This window comes from Macaca thibetana, chromosome 7 (genome assembly GCF_024542745.1).
Source record: "Macaca thibetana thibetana isolate TM-01 chromosome 7, ASM2454274v1, whole genome shotgun sequence".
Classification (NCBI taxonomy): domain Eukaryota; kingdom Metazoa; phylum Chordata; class Mammalia; order Primates; family Cercopithecidae; genus Macaca; species Macaca thibetana.
Window position 1 is genome coordinate 31734305 of NC_065584.1, and position 17969 is coordinate 31752273.

Genomic DNA, 17969 nt, shown 5'->3' on the forward strand with positions numbered 1-17969 from the left:
ACTTAGGTTCAAGAGGCCTAAGGGCACTCTGCAGAGATGACATGGGTATGCAGGAACAAAGAATGGGAAGCATATGTGGAGCAGTCTGTGCAAAGCGGTGATAGAGTATGAAGAAGGCAGGAGACAGGAGAGAGGTCATATTGCAGAAGGCTTGAATGTCAGAGTCAGGACTCTCAATTTTATCTTGTGGGCACCTGGAAGCCTTCAAAGATTTCAGAAAAATGGGCAGGGTGCAGTGGCTCACGCCTGTAATCCCTGCACTTTGGGAGGCCGAGGTGGACAGATCATGAGGTCAGGAAATCTAGACCATCCTGGCCAACATGGTGAAACCCCGTCTCTACTAAAAATACAAAAAATTAGCTGGGCATGGTGGCGGGCGCTTGTAGCCCCAGCTACTCAGGAGGCTGAAGCAGGGGTATCGCTTGAACCTGGGAGGCAGAGGTTGCAGTGAGCCGAGACCGCGCCACTGCACTCCAGCCTGGGTGACAGGGCGAGACTCCGTCTCAAAAAAAGGAAAAAGATTCCAGAAACATGGTTTAAAGAACTACTTTGGAGATGATTTTTAAAAGTTGTTTCCTGGGCCTACTCATGTATTCCTTTAAGAAGAACCAATTTAGACAGTTTGAAAATTTCCACTTGTTCTATGTTCTAGTTAAGTCTTCTTTTTCTTCAAGAACAACCAATTTATACTTGATATTTTTCAAAATATTATCTTTCATCTACTTTTTAAAATTGTACATAGTGTGCACAGTGTTCTCATAATTTTTCAGTCTCTCCTATATCTACTTTTAAAGTCTTTCTCTTATTTTTACTTCTCTTATTTTCTGGCAGAAGTATGTTTATTTTCTTCTTCTGGGTTCCCCTGACCCAAACTAAATAAGATTTTGAACTTCACGAATTTTATTGCTTGCTTTTCACTTTATATTACTTTTCTTCTTAATTTCCTTAAGTCTGTTTTCCTTAGCTTTGTTTTATGGTTCCTTTTCTAACTTCGTGTGATAAAAGCTTATTTCAATTATGACAAATATGTGGCCTATTCACCACTCTCAGCATCTTCCCTGCCTGTGGCAGATGCTACTAACCTATCAAAGCACTCTTTTTTGCTGAACTCAGGGAAGTCCTCACAGGTCTTTCCAAAACAACACCGGGCAATCAGCTGAAGCCAATTTATCTATTGAAGCCAATTTACCATTTGTATCTTGGTTAATTTCTTTTTCATCTTTCAGTATTTTAGTAATGAAAATGATGAAGATTATGAATTTACCTTTGAGTACATCTTTGACTCCCTCCCTCCCTCCTTCCCTTCCTTGACAGATTACCTTTGAGTATATTTTTGCCTGACTTCCTGCCTCCCTCCCTCGCTTCTTCCCTTCCTTCTTTTTTTTGAAGAGTCTTGCTCTCTTGCCCAGGCTGGAGTGCAGTGGCGCAATCTTGGCTCACTGCAATCTCCACATCCCAGGCTTCAGTGATTCTTGTGCCTCAGCCTCCCGAGTAGCTGGGACCACAGGTGCCATGCCACCACGCCTGGCTAATTTTTGTATATTTTGGTAGAGACGGGGTTCGCCATGTTGGCCTGGTTGGTCTAGACCTGAACTCCTCACCTCCAGTGATCCCCACCTGCCTCGGCCTTCCAAAGTGCTGGGATTACAGGCATGAGCCACTGCGCCCAGCCTTTATATTTAATATCTCATTTTACTGGAAAGTGGTCTGAGAATGAGGCATGTATGATTTCTACTTTTTGAGTATTTAATTGAAACATTCCAGTTTAGAAAACTATTCCACAAGATCTCTGTAGGGCACAAAGTTATATATCTATTGATTTACTCTTATTAACTAATACCTTTTTGTCCTTATGTTGAGTCTTATTTGCCTAAACTACTGACTATTATTTCTATTCTCTTTTTGTAATTTGTTATTTTAGGTTGAAATCTGTCTTTTCTCTCATCATTTTCATCTTTGTATACTTCTTCCTCAAATTTTTGGCATTTGTCTTTTAGTTTGCAAATTCAGTTTTCTGCAGTGGCCAATTTCTATTTACTGTCTTCAGCCCAATTTTTCACTTAGGTAGTTCTCATCTCTGTGCAATCCTCCCTGACTGCAGGTCCCTTGCTCCTTCTATATGATAGCTTTGTCTAGTTCTCCACACAGATGCTCTCTACTCTTACATTTTGTTAAGAATACACATTAGGTATTTTCTAAAATGTTATTATTTCTTGCTTAAACTCATTCTAGAGGTAAGAAGCCTCTGAATCTTCTCCATGAAGACTTCCTTTTTTTTGGAGACAGAGTCTCTCTCTGTTGCCCAGGCTGGAGTGCAGTGGTGTGATCTTGGCTCACTGCAATCTCTGCCTCCCAGGTTCAAGCGATTCTCCAGCCTCAGCCTCCTGAGTAGCTGGGATTACAGACACGCGCCACCACACCCGGCTAATTTTTTGTATTTTTAGCAGAGATGGGGTTTTACCATGTTGGCCAGGCTGGTCTCGAACTCCTGACCTCATGATCTGCCTGCCTCAGCCTCCCAAAGTGCTGGGATTACAGGCATGAGTCACCGTGCCCAACTGAAGCCTTCTTTTAAGCTATACTACCTATTCCCAGGCCCCAAGATTTTCCAGTATTTGCTCATCCTTAAAGAAGGTCTAAATCTGCCAAGGGCTTATATTTATGGAGAAACTGATGTGGATGGATTCTATCAGAGGTTAGCATAAATTCCTGCCAAAATCTTTTAAAAAGGGGTTTTCATACTCAGGTGAAGGAGGAGGGAAGTGAGGGGTGGGAAATATCCAGCAGTTATATTACCATTTCAACAACCATTTTAACATCCCAGGAGGCAGGCACGAGAAGTCAGATTTTAATTAAAATTATGCCAATGTGAATAATCAAAGGAAGACCCATCATTCCATGGCTCTCATGTAGCTTTCCTCCCCAATAAGACACACACAATCATGCAGCTTTTGATTAGGTGTGGTTGTAGCACCCATGCCTCTGACTGATGTCACTGTCCACACCAAAAGCAACCCCTAGGACTTCCTAATGCACCACTGAGGTCCAAATGAGGAGGGTTAGTAGAAGACAGACAGTCTAAGTGGCAGAGCTCCTGACTGGCGCTCACGTCCTTTCTACCCTCAGGCCCTGCCCCTCAGAGCAAGGGGATATTATTGTCTGCGGTATTCCAGGTTTCCCTTTCATCTCCTAGACTGCACTCTCCCAGAAGACACTATACAAAAGCCCTCCATGTTGATCTTCAATCCAGTCTTCCTGTGCTGCATCTAACAGAAATTCCCCCAGCACCTCTAATATGAGTGGCATTAATTCTTCCTCCATTTAAGTGGTAAAACTGGTATGGAAAAAGAGAGGCGTGAGTGAGTTCCTAAGTGCATACATTGTATTTTCTTCAAAAGCAATATTTTAGGATAATTAATCTGCCATTTGCTGTACAGATAGATGTAGATAAATAGATTGGCAGGGACCTTTGAAATCTGTGATGTACGGGGAAGAGTCTGAGGTAAGCACAGCGGGTGAAATGAGTTCCAGTTTGAGCTCGGCCACTGACCACCTGGGTACCTTGTTGTACTCATATCCCCACAACTATGCCTAGATCCCTTTATCTTCTACCACAAACATTTTATAATTACCTACCTTGGAAATGCATAATGTAGAGAATCCTACATTAAGGATGAATATGTTACAGATTCAACTATGCTTCTTGAAACTGCACATAATAAAAGGCTGGCAGAACATGGTTAACCCACAATATGGTATCTTACATGCTCACCTCAAGAACTTTTGGACAATTATTAAGTCCTAATTACTTTGCCCTGAAATCTTCTCACTTTAATGACTCATGTTAAAAAGATAACATTTTTAAGCTGATATTTATTTTCATATTGTTCTGACATTAATCTCTTAAACATCTTTTACCATATGGCTGACCTCACCAAATGTTCAGATAACATTAATTGGGATTTGGTGCTACCAGGCTACCCAGTCCTGATGGCTTTCCTCCCTGCTAATCCCTAGCAGCCTTTAACAAACAACCACTGTCCTGGGTGCTGACTCAGAACAGTAGTTACCATCAACTTCCACTCAGGTCACCCTGATGAGAATCACCTAAGGCCTGGGTAAAGAAGGTCATCTCAGCTATTTAAGGAAGAGTACTGCAGTTCAGTCTGTGCTTCTTCAACAGTTTTCTTTCTTCAGAGAAATCTCCCAGGTTACAACAGCTTTGGTCCCACCCTTTCAAATTCATTCAGTCTGAGTTTTGCCCTTGTGCCTGGCAAACTTCAATCTCCTCAGGTTTCTTTCTCCATATTTCCTGGACAGTATGATTCTGGCTCTGAAAAAAGGTCATTTACAAGGAAGAGACAGTTCAGATGCATGTAGTTGTGTGTAGGCTGTCGTCCTTCTCAGTTCAGCTGACTGCTTGGAAGAAATACCACAAATAGTTTTGAAAGGAGGATCTGAAGCGGGTACTAAATTATGAGGTGTTGCAAACATTGGAGAAGAAAATCAAGAAAGATTATTGGCACTATGAAAATGGTAAAAAAAAAAAAAATCTAAATCATTCCCTTCACAACTGACAAATGAGGTTTAGCTAAATGAAATACAAGTGTATGAATTTGAGAACGACAACAAAGAACTGCTGGGACAAGAGAGGCTGAGGAAAATGGCTTGAAAGCATCAGGATTAAAGAGCAAATGTGCTCATAAAAAAGCTTTCAATGGAATAGACAGAAAACAAGTCATTTTGGTTAATTATTCAGTAGGGACACTGGGTTTTGTTTTACAGATGGGAAAATGAAACCTTTAGAGGGAAAGCAACTTGAGTATTATCATAAAGAAACAGGACCCCACTGTTCTGATTCTCAACTCCCTTTGCACCAAAATCCAAGTGACATTCCATCTTTAATGTTCTATTCTTCTCTAAACTCAACACTCAACCCTCTAGGATGTGGAAACTTTGATGGTCTTGGAAATTGCTTCTATATTTGTCTAATGCCAACTTCTGTGCTAGAAGAAGTTTGAAGTTCAACCCAAAAACACACAGCTTGGCATGGTCCAAAGCTCATTACAACTTCTCATTAGTTGTGTCTCTTGAGGCGACTATGGCATTCCTGAGTGTGACTCAGTATCACCAGTCATAACTGAGGGTTCCTGATTAATCTGAACTGAGCCAGAGTAAAGGCCACAGTAAGATCCAAGCAAATGAAGCAACACATCTTGTAGGAAGAAAGTAAAAAATTCACATGAAAATTTCTTGAAATGCCATCTTGCTACTAAGCATAATAGTACCTAACATTGATTTAGCATGTATTACATACCAGGCACTGTATTTGTGCTTGACATTCATCAATTCATTTAATTATCTTAATAACCCTATGAGGCAGGTACTACTACTATTCCCATTTTAAAATAGGAAACTGAGTCACAGAGACGTTGAGTAACTTGCTATGCTGGCTAGGAACAAGAATTACTTTAGAACAGTGAGAATATATCAACTGATACTCAGGATCCTGATTTCGAGAGCCATGAGAACTTTCTCTAGATTAAAAATATTACTTCATCAATCCAAATAAAGCATGGGGTTTAGTTCATAGTAATGTGCCAATGACAGTTTCCTAGTATGGTACATTCCTCAAATGCACCACGGCAATGTCAGATGTTAACAATGGAAAAAACACTGGGTAAGTGGTAGGTGGGAATTCTTTGTACTACCCTTACAACTTTTCTGTAAATCTAAAATTAATATAAAATACAGTTTGTTTGTTTGTTTGTTTAAAAAACTTTATCAGGATACTTCATAGGGGGAGCTTTTCATTGTTCAGATGAAAAGCCATGCTATTCTTTTTCCTAAAAGTTAGAAGAATATCTGAAAACACTGGGGTCCTTACAATGCTGTACATTTTACACATAAGTGAGAGAATGTTAAAGTCTTTATTAGTACTAACTTAGCTTCAGAGACTTGTCCTAGAGTTTTAAAGGCAAATTGGAAACTATTTCCTGGAACAACGCCTCACAGCATGCCTTTTGATACCTGGATTATATTACTTAAATTCTGAAGAAATCTCTGCTTTTTCCCCCCCTTCTGTGCATTTTTGATGTTGAGCTGTTTCCGGTTTTCCCACACTCTTGCCTGTCACAAAGAAGAAACCACAAAAATGCTGCAAAGCAAAGTCTGTCCAAAGAGCTGCAGTTCCATCTCAGGAGGCTGTGGAGTTCTCCTGCCAGCAGTGAGTTCAGGGCAGCAGCAAGCAGTGTCTTCAAATGCCCAGCCCTGCTGCCTGGGCCCACCTCTCCACCAGCTAGCCACACAGGCCACCAAGGGCCCTCTGAGGGTACTGGCAATAATCACAGAATCCACAAGGGGCACACTGGCAAACTCAACATTCACATTTGGCTCAAAAATTTTCCCAGTTAACTATGGGCTTTCCAAATCTATGAAGGAGAGTGTGGTTTTAGAATGCATATGATGGTGACCAAGGCTTACTGAGTTCTTACCTAGGCTGGGCCTTACTCTATGTACTTCACACATATTAACTCTGTTAACATTTAGCAACTGACCTAGGAGGTAGATACTCTTACTGTTTTATTTTTACAAATGGAAACATGAGGAAGCTGAGACTAAGAGATTAAGTAACTTGTAACTTGCAGAAGGTGTCAAATTAGTACAGTGTGGCCTGAGGATGTGAATCCGGGCAGTCTGGCTGCAGAGGCTGCACACCTAAGGATTTGACTCTACTCTTTCCAGGGTGAGAAGACACACAGTTTCCTTTCTATTTTGCTACTGGCATTCAACCACAAACTGCAGCCTTTCTACTGCCCCTTCCTACTACTCCAGAGAGTTCTGCAGTCATTACAATGCCAGCTCTTCCCAGAACAGGGCTTGGTACTTAGTGGGCACTGAATAAATATTTATTGGATAAATGAATAATGGCAGCAATATAATTAATACAGCCACAAGGGATTGTTTTCTACCTAAATCCAGAATTTGATTTACCATCCAAGGAGGAAAAAACAGTAATGACTTTTTCTATGTTTTAGGATTCTTCTCACAACTAACATTGATCTTCTGAAGGACAAATGAATGAGAAGCCTCAATGACAGCAAGAGAAATATACAAATGTCCACTACACAAAAACACAGCAGGCAATGCCTGCCTCTTCCAGACATCTCTGCAAGTTCCCCAAGTTTAACCTGAAGAAGTGCTGCTAGAACCAACGCTCTTCACCAATCTATTTCTAGTCCACTGGCTAAAAAGTGGCTGGAGGTAGCGTGAAGGATTTTGATGTACAAAAATTTGATTCAGGAAAGAAAACGTCCTTTTGGTGTAAACAGGTAGACTGCAAAAGGTATTAAAAACACCATTGCTACACAGAGCTTGCTGACTAATGTCAATAAGGTTATATCATCCTCCTAGATGAAATCGCAATCCTATATCTTCCAATTCAAATATCTAAAAGTGAACAAACCAAGGGGAAGCAGGGTGTTGAATTCTGTATGAAATTGAAAAGATCTGATTCTGCAGGGCCTGTCCCTCCCACAGGGTGGTGGCCATCTGCTTGTTTCAGTGGTTCCCCGGGAGATTCTAATCTGTAGCCTGCACTGAGAACTAGGGTTAGCCTTTATTTCCCAGCAGGTGTTCTTGTTTGCAGTACTTCAGTACGAATGGTCTTGAAGAGTAACAAATAAAGAGTACTATTAGCTTAGAAATGATAAAACTCAGTAGAAATTGAACAGAAAAAAACTTACTTGGAAGCCCTCTGGGATGTTGCCCTTCTGAGCACTTGTTTGTGGTTGGGTGGGGGTTTGGGGACCAGGGAGGCGCAAGAACTTGGAGGTGGTACTGCTTTTTGTGGCAGAGTGGTTGGCTTCTGGCCACTAGCTGTGGCACTGGAAATTCTACAATCTGCACCATTATTCATTGTCCATAAATTGGAGTTAGGTAGTGTCTGGCTGCCAAAGATCGCCTACAAAAAAAAAAAAAAAAAAAAAAAAAAGGAAAAAAAATGATCGATGGACATCACCTTCACAACCCATTTACTTTATTAACTAGTCTGTAATCCTGTCAAGGGGCAAAAAGAAAAGGAAAACTGTTATTTTTTTTTTTAAAGGAAAAACTTCTCTAATGTTGCCAGTGCAGCTCTGGATTCACAGAAGGGGAATATTTTGAAGCAGAGAGCTGAAATGGTCTTGTTGAAAGTATACTGGGCTAGGAATCAGGGCACCTGGGACACTAACTGTTGGCCCACATGCGTGAATTAGAAAAGCATTTGATCTCTCTCATTGCAGTTTCCATAATTGTTAAATTCAACACGTTTTTAAATAATGTCTCTTTCGAGGCGTGAAGTACTAGAAATAGAGCACAGAATAAAACTGTCTTGCAGCTTAACTTGATTCCTGCCCACTTCAAAACTCTGAGCTCCTCTAGAAAGTTTGCAGGCAGGAGGCAAGGGGAGGAGTCAGCGTGGCTAGGGCATGGTGAACAAATACAGAAAGATGAGGCTGCCACAGGAACCATGAGCCAGGCCTGGTTATAATCTTTAGGGCTAGTTTAGAATTCTAGCCTAGAAACACTTTGTTGACCTAAAGATTAACATAAGATTTTACATTTGAAAGCACTTTCAAAGTAAAATTACTATACAAATGTTTGTTATATGAATACAATCGACACAAGGATATTTTTGCTCAGAGGGTAAGCCTATAAATAAATAAAGACCTAAATATCACCATCTAAACATCACAAATGCCAACATATATAATTAGGATGTAAAAGTATACTTCCTTCAAGTAGACGCTTAAAAAGTTCTTACAACTTATCTCATTAAAAATAGTCTTTTGGTGTCTCAATTTTGTTACTAGTCTTTCAATACTGCTTTCAACATGCATTGTAAAAACTTTAAATGAGAAATAATATTAAGAGAAAAATAACATCATTGACAAAACACCTAGTAATTTTTATTAAAGAAATTTCTGGCAATTAATTTCCATTTGTACATACAACATGTAAAGGACTCATGGCGAGGCATGATGAAATAATACGAGATGCTCTTTAGGAAATATTCATCTTCTAGACAGAATTTGCTAGTATTATTTTTGCCCTTTATGAATTTTATTTTTTCAGATTTAAAAGATGAACTGGGTACCTTTAGTAAAATGTTAACCAACCCTTCTATACGCATGACTTAAAATGTCTCATTTTCAGGAAAATGTGTCAAAGGTCCTAGGCTAAGTAGATATGAGAGGGGGGTCCAGGGGTCTTGTGTGGAGTAAATGTGTTTGACTGAAATGCTTGACAAAGAACAAAGAGATTTCAGAGTTAAAGGGTCTGAGCATTTTCAATTGGACCAATCTGACTGAGATGTCCCCAACCTGTGTAAACCACCTGAGGGAGAAACTGAAGAGCTACAATTTTTCTCCATCTCTGATCCACAGAAGAGCAACAAAGACAAAGCCAGGTGCAGTGGCTCACGCCTGTAATCCTAGCACTTTGGGAGGCTGAGACATGTGGATCACTTGAGGTCAGGAGTTCGAGACCAGCATGGCCAACATGGCAAAACCCCATCTTTACAAAAAATACAAAAATTAGCTACACGTGGTGGCGCACGCCTGTAGTCCCAGCAACTCAAGAGGCTGAGGTGGGAGAATCCTTTGAGCCAGGGAGGTGGAGGTTGCAATGGGTGAAGCACCACTGCACCCCAGCCTTGGTGACAGAGTGAGACCCTGTCTCAAAAAAGTGGGGGGGGAAGAGGAACAAAGACAGATCCAAGGCCGCAGGCAAAGCCAGGAAGGAAGCACTGTTGAGCGTGTACACATGGGGAGGTTTCCAGATGGTCCAAGAGAATCAAGGAGCCCTGACCCCGCTCACGCAGGCCTCCTCAGGACAAGCAACCAAAGCTTCCGGCAGGAGGCAGCCTTCTGGGACAGAGTCTACAACAAACCCTTTCTTTGCAGTTCCTGTTTCCATATTTGAGGGCCTTAAAATCTGTGCGAGAAACTCAACTGGAAGTAAAGAGGGACACAGGAACAGGCTGCCCCAGGCTTCTATTTTCACCACTACATCCTAATAATTGAGGTTAGGTGTAAGGAGTGTTTGAAAAGTGCCTCATTCAAGATGGGAAGAGACCAAAAATCAGAGTGAGGGCTGAAGAGTTCTACATTGAGCCATCCATAAAGAAATTCCCTGGGTGAGTAGTAGAGGAGGGGAAAAAAATGTTAGTTAAGAGCTCTTGGAAATCAAAATATTCTTTATTAAATTATATATTTAATGTTGTAAGGGAACTGCCATTGAATAGAACATCTATTCAATAAATGTTGCCATGGTGACAACTATATTTTTTCAAATTCATCATTTTTCCCCCCAAATCTGGAACACGTAAATACAAATGAAATAATGAGTGAAAATAGCAGGTTCAGAACAGTTTTAGTGAGCTCCTATTTTTTTTTAAAAAGAATACATACACACCATATCTATCTATCTATATATATGTACACACACACTCTCCTAGTATCTGCACAAAACAATTCAAGAAGGATACACAAAAAAACTGGTAGCCTTCAGGGAGAATTGGTAAGCTAGGGGTCCAGGTAGGAGGGAGACTAACTTTTTACTGTATTTCATTTGTATCTTTTGAATTTTATACTATGTGCATATAGTTATTACAAAAATAAACTGTTCAAAAGACAAAAGAAGTAATTCCGATAACATTTAAGGAGGTAATAAATTATCTGTAACTACAAATCAAGATACCCAAGTGACACCCAAGTTTTAACCAGCTGGGTATAGGATTCCTACTGGATTGGGCTAAAGAAGGAATTAACTGTTCAGCACTGGCTACAAAAGCAGATTAGGTCATCAGTGAAAGGCAGAGAGACCCAGAGTAAATGGAAAAGACATAGCTTGTGGTCAAATGTACCTCAGCTCAAATGTAGGCCTTGTCACTTAAAAGTGGGTGATCTTTTCAAGTTAACTTCTCAGCTTCAGCTTTCTCATAAGCTGTTGAAATTACTTCACCTTTAGAAGATGAGGAGCTTAATTAAAAAAAAATTACTTCATTGGATTTTTGGAAGTCAAATGAAGATCATGTAGGTAACCTTAGCCTAGGCATTCAATAAGAATTTCTTGAAATAAAGCAAAGACCTAGGCACACAGCAGGCACTCAACAAATGTTCCATTCCTTCCCAAACTTTCACCTACCTCAGTTCTACTGAGAAACTAAAGGAGGGAATGACGGGGAAGTCCACCTATCAGTAATCCTTCGTGAATGGTAGTTGCTTATGCATTTCTTCAACATATTTTTCCAGACTTATGACACTCACTAGTTGTGAAAGCAAATTCTTAAAACGAAAACATATGTTTAGGCTCCCCAGATCATATTTACTCAATTCTCTCTGGCAGAAATAATCTTTTCCTCTTCTGAATGCTTAGAAAAATGTGTTTGTATGACTCATCACAGTACATTCGACTGTGTATTATAGCCATTTACGTGTGTACTTTTTCTCCCTTCTGGGTGATTCACATTGGAAATGGCTGAATTTATATATGATTAATTTTAGTTTCCCCTACAGTGACTAGTACAAAGATGCTTAATAAATGGGAAAAAACAAACAAACAAACAAACAAAAAAACCCAACCCCAACTATTCATCCTTGTTTAGCAAAAACTAAATTCTTACACAACAAAATAGGTAAATGTGTATTTAAATTCAGATGTAATCTTGTAAAAGGACCATTTTCTGGACTTCGAACAGTGCCTAGGGTGTTGTTTGTGTCCATCTCATACTCAACTACAAAATATGTTAGCCCTTCTGCAGATCTCCAACAAAAATAACTTCACACCTTCCTAAATGCAGAATTTGTGGTAGGACCTTAGATACTGATGTTTTATATAAGACTAGTTTTCACTTCGAACAATAAAATAAAATAATTTAGAAGAACTTACTGCCTAGGAAACTGCCACTTGCCTGGATACAACTGCTTCTTCCTTTCTTCTTAATATTACTACTCTGATTTTGTTTGGGTCATAATGTTTGCCCAGCTAAAGAAAACATATTTCTAAATCTCTCTTTTACCTAGGGATAACACATGATATACGTTCTGGACAATGAGATGGAAACAGAAGTTTCTGGTTTTGGGGAAACAGAAGTGTTTGGGAAAGCTCTTTAAAGGGCGGACTCAGCTGGTGCACATCTTGTGTCCTTCCATGTTCCCTGTTCTTCCCACCTAGAACACGGATATCTAGCAAGAGGTGGACAGGCATAGGGTGAAAGTTACTTGCTAAGGATTGCAGAGAATAAAGACAGAAGGAGCATGGGTTTCTGATGGCACCATGAAGTCTGCAAGAGCCTATTTCTAGATTTCTAACTATGTGGGAAAAAAGCCCCTCTAACTTAATTAAACTACTGGTGGGAGAGAGGGTCCTGTTACAAGCAGTCAAACGGAATCTTAGCTGATACTAGAAATAATTCTCCATCTACCACAGATTCAAGCTTGCCTAAGCCTCAATACAACAAACATGTACTGCATCTCAGAAGGCAGATACTCTTTCCAAATGCAGTAAAAGGCCTCTAGGTTGTGACTTGTGGTTTGGTGATTATACTGTAATACACTGAACGGATAATGAAATGATTATAATTGCATACCATCTGAAACTCCAAAGAGTCGGTAATGTAGACAAGTCCCCAGGTGTTTCACCAAAGCCAGGGCTAAGTGGGATGGGATTAAAGCAATCAAAGCTGGTAAGAAGAAACCCAGGAACACACTCAGGCAATGTTAAAAGCAGACATAAAATGGTTGTGTGTAAACTAGCGGCAGAAATCAGCCTCTCCAGCACCCCGAGAGCCCTGTACTGGCCCCAATCCTACAGCCCCACCAACTGAATTGCTCCATCATGTGAATTGTTCTGTCCTGATATTCATTCATAAAAGGGCAGAAGAATTATATGAAGTTCTCTCTAACAATTTGTAAGAAACATGAGGTTTCGATACACAATATTAACAACAAAGGCATAGGAGCTGCACTATCATTAGTCAATGTCCTGGGAACGAGAAAGCTGTGTAAGCACTGGCCTCCACTCAAGACCTAGTCAACATACCCTCAGCATATACATGACTCTTGCTTCTTTGCTGGGTGTGGGAAACAGCCATGCTACAGCAAGAAGACTCAGAGAAAAACCACAGTTTGAGGGTTGGCTTGGCCCCAGGCAAAAGACTGGAAAGGCCCTCCTTCTCCCATAACAGAAGGGTGCTCATGGGTGGGAAGGGAAAATTTCTGATGGACAGAACACAGACTGCAACTTGGAAGGTTCCGGGGAAGCAAGATCTGGGCTCTCTTACTAGAAAGATAATAGTGTTTAGACATTAAATTCTGGGAGGATTTTTTTTTTAATTCCTTCCAGAAAAACACTCCTTTTAGCCTTCACTCAGGCTTCTTGGTGATAAAGCAGAGCTGGATGCCTCTTCGTAGTGAAATAATTCTGTAAATTCATTTTTTTGAGAAAGAAGGGGGATAAAGTAGGCAAATGCTACTCTCTATTTGCGTAGGTTAATGTCTCTTTGTGACCCTTTTACTCTAATTTCAGACGAGCAAATATTTCTATGCAGTATTCTCCCCACGGTAGATTGTGTCCCAATTTGAATAAAATTCCCATAACATATACAAAGACACTTATTGTCTGTTTCTCTCTGGAAGATAAACTATTGAGATGGTACATTTTCTTGAGCATGTAAGTTACTAATCACTCACCTTCCTACAATCAGGCCAAGACTGTTCAGAGCAAAGAACACACCCCGACTTTTATGCAACCCTGTGATGCTGTAAAAACCTTGGGGCCAAGGTGAGAATGAGAGTAACTGTTTCTATTTTGGCAAAAGTAAGCTTCCAAAAGGCCTTTGTCTCACACTGTATGGAGTTCTTGGCTGTCTTCCATTCACAATGTTTGTGAGCTGGGACAAGACTGGGGGCTGAGCAAGAGAAACAGTGCAACTTTTCTGGTGCTGTTATAAAGCACTGAGCAGTACTATGACCCCAGTAGGAATGGGGCAGCAATCCAGAAGTTGCTAGTCTTCATATAGAGAGACCAAGTACACAAATACCTGAGACAGGACATGGAACTGTCAAAGACGTCGAAAGCCTTCCGACATATCCTCTCATTTCTAAAACCAATTACGAAGCTCCCCCTCCTTTAGTGAGTAGGAAAGGAGGTTCTTACTACCTCAAATGACCTACTCTTAAGGATAGAAAGACAGATGCTTACCTGGACAGAAAAATTTCGAAACTATTATTCACTAACCAACTGAGATCAGTGTGATTCTTCAGAGAGTCCCTAAACTAACTGTACTTGCCAATATTTAAGAAACAATGAAGATAATTACAACTAGATATTCAAATATACTCAAAATTGAGCTTGGACTGGTGTGTGACATGACCAGCATAGTGTAGCTATGACACAGCTGGCTAAGACTCGGGCTGCAGTTCATGACCACAAAAGCCAGTGAAACCAAATTGCCCTAAGACATCACATGGGTGACCTTCCCTCATTAGCAGTCACACCTTCATCTAGCCGCAAAACCAGTCAGACACTGATTGATGTTCTGATGCAAATTCAGACTCAGATGACCATAGATTCTGCTTTGCTTTACATTTCTTTCGTATCTCCTTCAATGCCCAGCACTGTTTGGTCACACACACATACATACAAAGGCTGGCAGACTGACATTTTTCTTTTTGAAACAAATTTCTTTAATAAATGTTCATTAGAAGTGTTAAAAATGATTTATAATTCTGCTCTCAGAGGTTAGTAACCTGTTAACACTTAGATGTTTTTCTATGTATATACAAATGTATTTTCTATGTGTATGTATGTTTTTCTGTGTGCTGACAAAAAATGGAATCATATGACACCTGATGTTTTGGAGCCTATTTTTATTTCATTCAAATACCTATTCTGAGCATTTTTCCCTAACTATAAAGGTAGACCTAGACTGCTGCTTTTAATGGCATTTTTCCTACTATGGTTTATTATACTTAACCAATCATCAATGCTATAAATTGACACACTGAGGTACATCTATATTTGAAGCTATGGAAATATGTAAATATGTTCACAATGATTCTTCTTTTTTTTTTTTTGAGATGGAGTCTCACTCTGTCACCAGGCTGGAGTGCAATGGCGTGATCTCGGCTCACTGCAACCTCCGACTTCCCGGTTCAAGCAATTCTCCTGCCTCAGCCTCCCAAGTAGCTGGGATTACAGGCATGCGCCACTATGCCCAGCTAATTTTTGTATTTTTTTTAGTAGAGACGGGGTTTCACCGTGTTGGCCAGGATGGTCTCAAACTCCTGACCTTGTGATCCGTCCGCCTTGGCCTCCCAAAGTGCTGGGATTACAGGCGTGAGCCACCACACCTGGCCCACAATAGATTTTTGAGTTAAAAAAAAAAATAGGCCGGGCGCGGTGGCTCACACCTGTAATCCCAGCACTTTGGGAGGCTGAGGCAGGTGGGTCATGAGGTCAGGAGATCAAGACCATTCTGGCTAACACAGTGAAACCCTGTTTCTACTAAAAATACAAAAAATTAGCCGGGCGTTGTGGTGGGCACCTGTAGTCCCGGTTACTCGGGAGGCTGAGGCAGGAGAATGGTGTGAACCCGGGAGGCGGAGCTTTCAATGAGCCGAGATCACGCCACTTACACTCCAGCCTGGGTGACAGAGTAAGACTCTGTCTCAAAAAAAAAAAAAATTGCCCCCCCATATCTTTTTATTTTTTTCTTTTTCTCCACAAATAGAAAAGCACCCCCAAAATCTTATACTTCCATTTTGAAACACCATGTGTATGTGTGCCCGCACACACACACAGGCATATATATACACACACAATCAGGTTGTTACCAATTAATTTTGCTTTTTAAGAATAGTGTTGTGATAAACATCATGTTAGCTATACCTTTTCACATATGCTGGATCATTTCCTTAAAATAATTTCCTTAAAGTAAAATAGCTAGATCAGAAATCTCTTTATTCTTCTGTTTCAAAACTTTTTCATATATATTCCCAAATTGCTCTCAGGCAAGGTTGTACCAATTTATATTTCATCAGTATGTTTGAAAGGAATCAATTTACTTATCATTCCTTTGATTACTATGAGAAAAACAGCTTGCACCTGATGAAAAGCTAGCTCACAATTGATGCTAATGCTGTTTCTTGTCCTTTTTACGTTTGTAAGATATTTATGCCTTTAGACAAACATGTCAATAATCTACACAGAAATTATTCTAAAGAATAACCATTTAGGCCAGGCGTGGTGGCCCACACCTGTAATCCCAACACTTTGGGAGGCTGAGGCGGGCAGATCACGAGGTCAGGAGATCGAGACCATCCTGGCTAACACAGTGAAACCCCGTCTCTACTAAGTAATACAAAAAAATAGCTGGGCATGGTGGCGCGCACCTGTAGTCCCAACTACTCAGGAGGCTGAGGCAGGAGAATGGTGTGAACTCGGGAGGCAGAGCTTGCAGTGAGCCCAGATCGAGTCACTGCACTCCAGCCTGGGCAACACAGTGAGACTCTGTCTTAAAAAAAAAAAAATTTAATCCTAGTATTAATCATTCTTTTTATTCTTTCTTCTCATAGCTCTCTCTAGTAATTCTGAACAAATTAATTTGCATACCATATTTAATTGTTCAAGTATTAGTTTTAAAAATGTAGCTAATTAATACTTAATGAGCCTTGAGCTTCTCCTAAGATACTTTCTTTGATATCATTTTAATCAATTTCTGTTTCTGGCATGGGAGGTTTAAGTAAAATCCCCAAGTTGAAATCATAATGCTATGTATATTTACAGTTAAAAATAATACATAAGAGATATTTGCGTATCCATGTTCATTGATGTATTATTCACAATAGCCAAGATGTAAAAGGAACCTAAATGTCCATCAACGAATGAATGGAAAAAGAAAATGTGTTATGTAGTACCCACAAAAATTAAAAATAAAAAAGTAAAAAAAGAGAAAACGTGGTATGTATATGTGTACACACACACAATGAAATGCTATTCAGCCTTAAAAAAGAAGGGAATCCTGTCATATACATGGGTGAATCTTGAAGACATTATGCTAAGTAAAATAACCTAATCACAAAATCATTCCACTTAGCATGAGGTAGTGAAACTCACAGAAAGTAGAATGGTGATTGTCAGAGGCTGGATGGGAAAGAGGAAAACAGGGAGTTGTTCAACGAGTATGGTTTCAGTCATGCGACATGAAAAAGTTCTGGAGATCTGTGGTACAGTATGCATACAGTTAACAATACTATACTGTATACATAAAAATTGTTAAGAGGGTACATTTATATGTTTTCTACCTAAATGAAAAAAAAAAAAGGTGATACACAATTATAAGAGCAACAAACTTTTGACTTTTTTTTTTTTGAGATGGAGTTTTGCCCTTGTTGTGCAGGCTGGAGTGCAATGGCCGCAATCTTGGCTCACCGCAACCTCCGCCTCCCGCATTCAAGTGATTCTCCTGCCTCAGCCTTCTGAGTAGCTGGGATTACAGGCATGCACCACCATGCCTGGCTAATTTTTTGTATTTTTAGTAGAGACGGGGTTTCTCCATGTTGGTCAGGCAGTTCTTGAACTCCCAACCTCAGGTGATTTGCCCGTCTCAGCCTCCCAAAGTGCTGGGATTGCAGGTGTGAGCCACCACACCTGGCCTTTTATTGGCCTTTTATTGACCTTTTACCATGGGTCTGGCATTGCTTTAAGTGCTTTATCTTATCTCATTTATCCCTCCCAATCATATGACCTGTGTCTCCTCATCATCACCATTTACAGAAGAAGAAACCAAGGCACAAAACATGTTAGGATATTTGTTCATAATTGAAGAGGTACTGAGTAGTAAGCTGGGATTCAAACCCATGGAGTATGATTTAAGAACCCCGCTATACTATGCTGCCTTTCTTATTTATGTTATACTGATT

General features: G+C 40.1%; 2 protein-coding genes across 13 annotated transcripts in view; both read right to left on the bottom strand.

The window, feature by feature from the left end:
• IFT43 (intraflagellar transport 43) overlaps positions 1-17969 on the bottom strand; it is a 315828-nt gene that overhangs the window by 196688 nt on the left and 101171 nt on the right. The window lies entirely within an intron of this gene.
• Positions 1-17969, bottom strand: part of TTLL5 (tubulin tyrosine ligase like 5) — a 291140-nt gene that overhangs the window by 66839 nt on the left and 206332 nt on the right. For all 12 annotated transcript variants that reach the window (XM_050798671.1, XM_050798672.1, XM_050798670.1 and 9 more), the window contains one exon: positions 7746-7963. In XM_050798671.1, coding sequence (XP_050654628.1) covers positions 7746-7963 — 218 coding nt within the window. The remainder of the gene's footprint in view (positions 1-7745; positions 7964-17969) is intronic.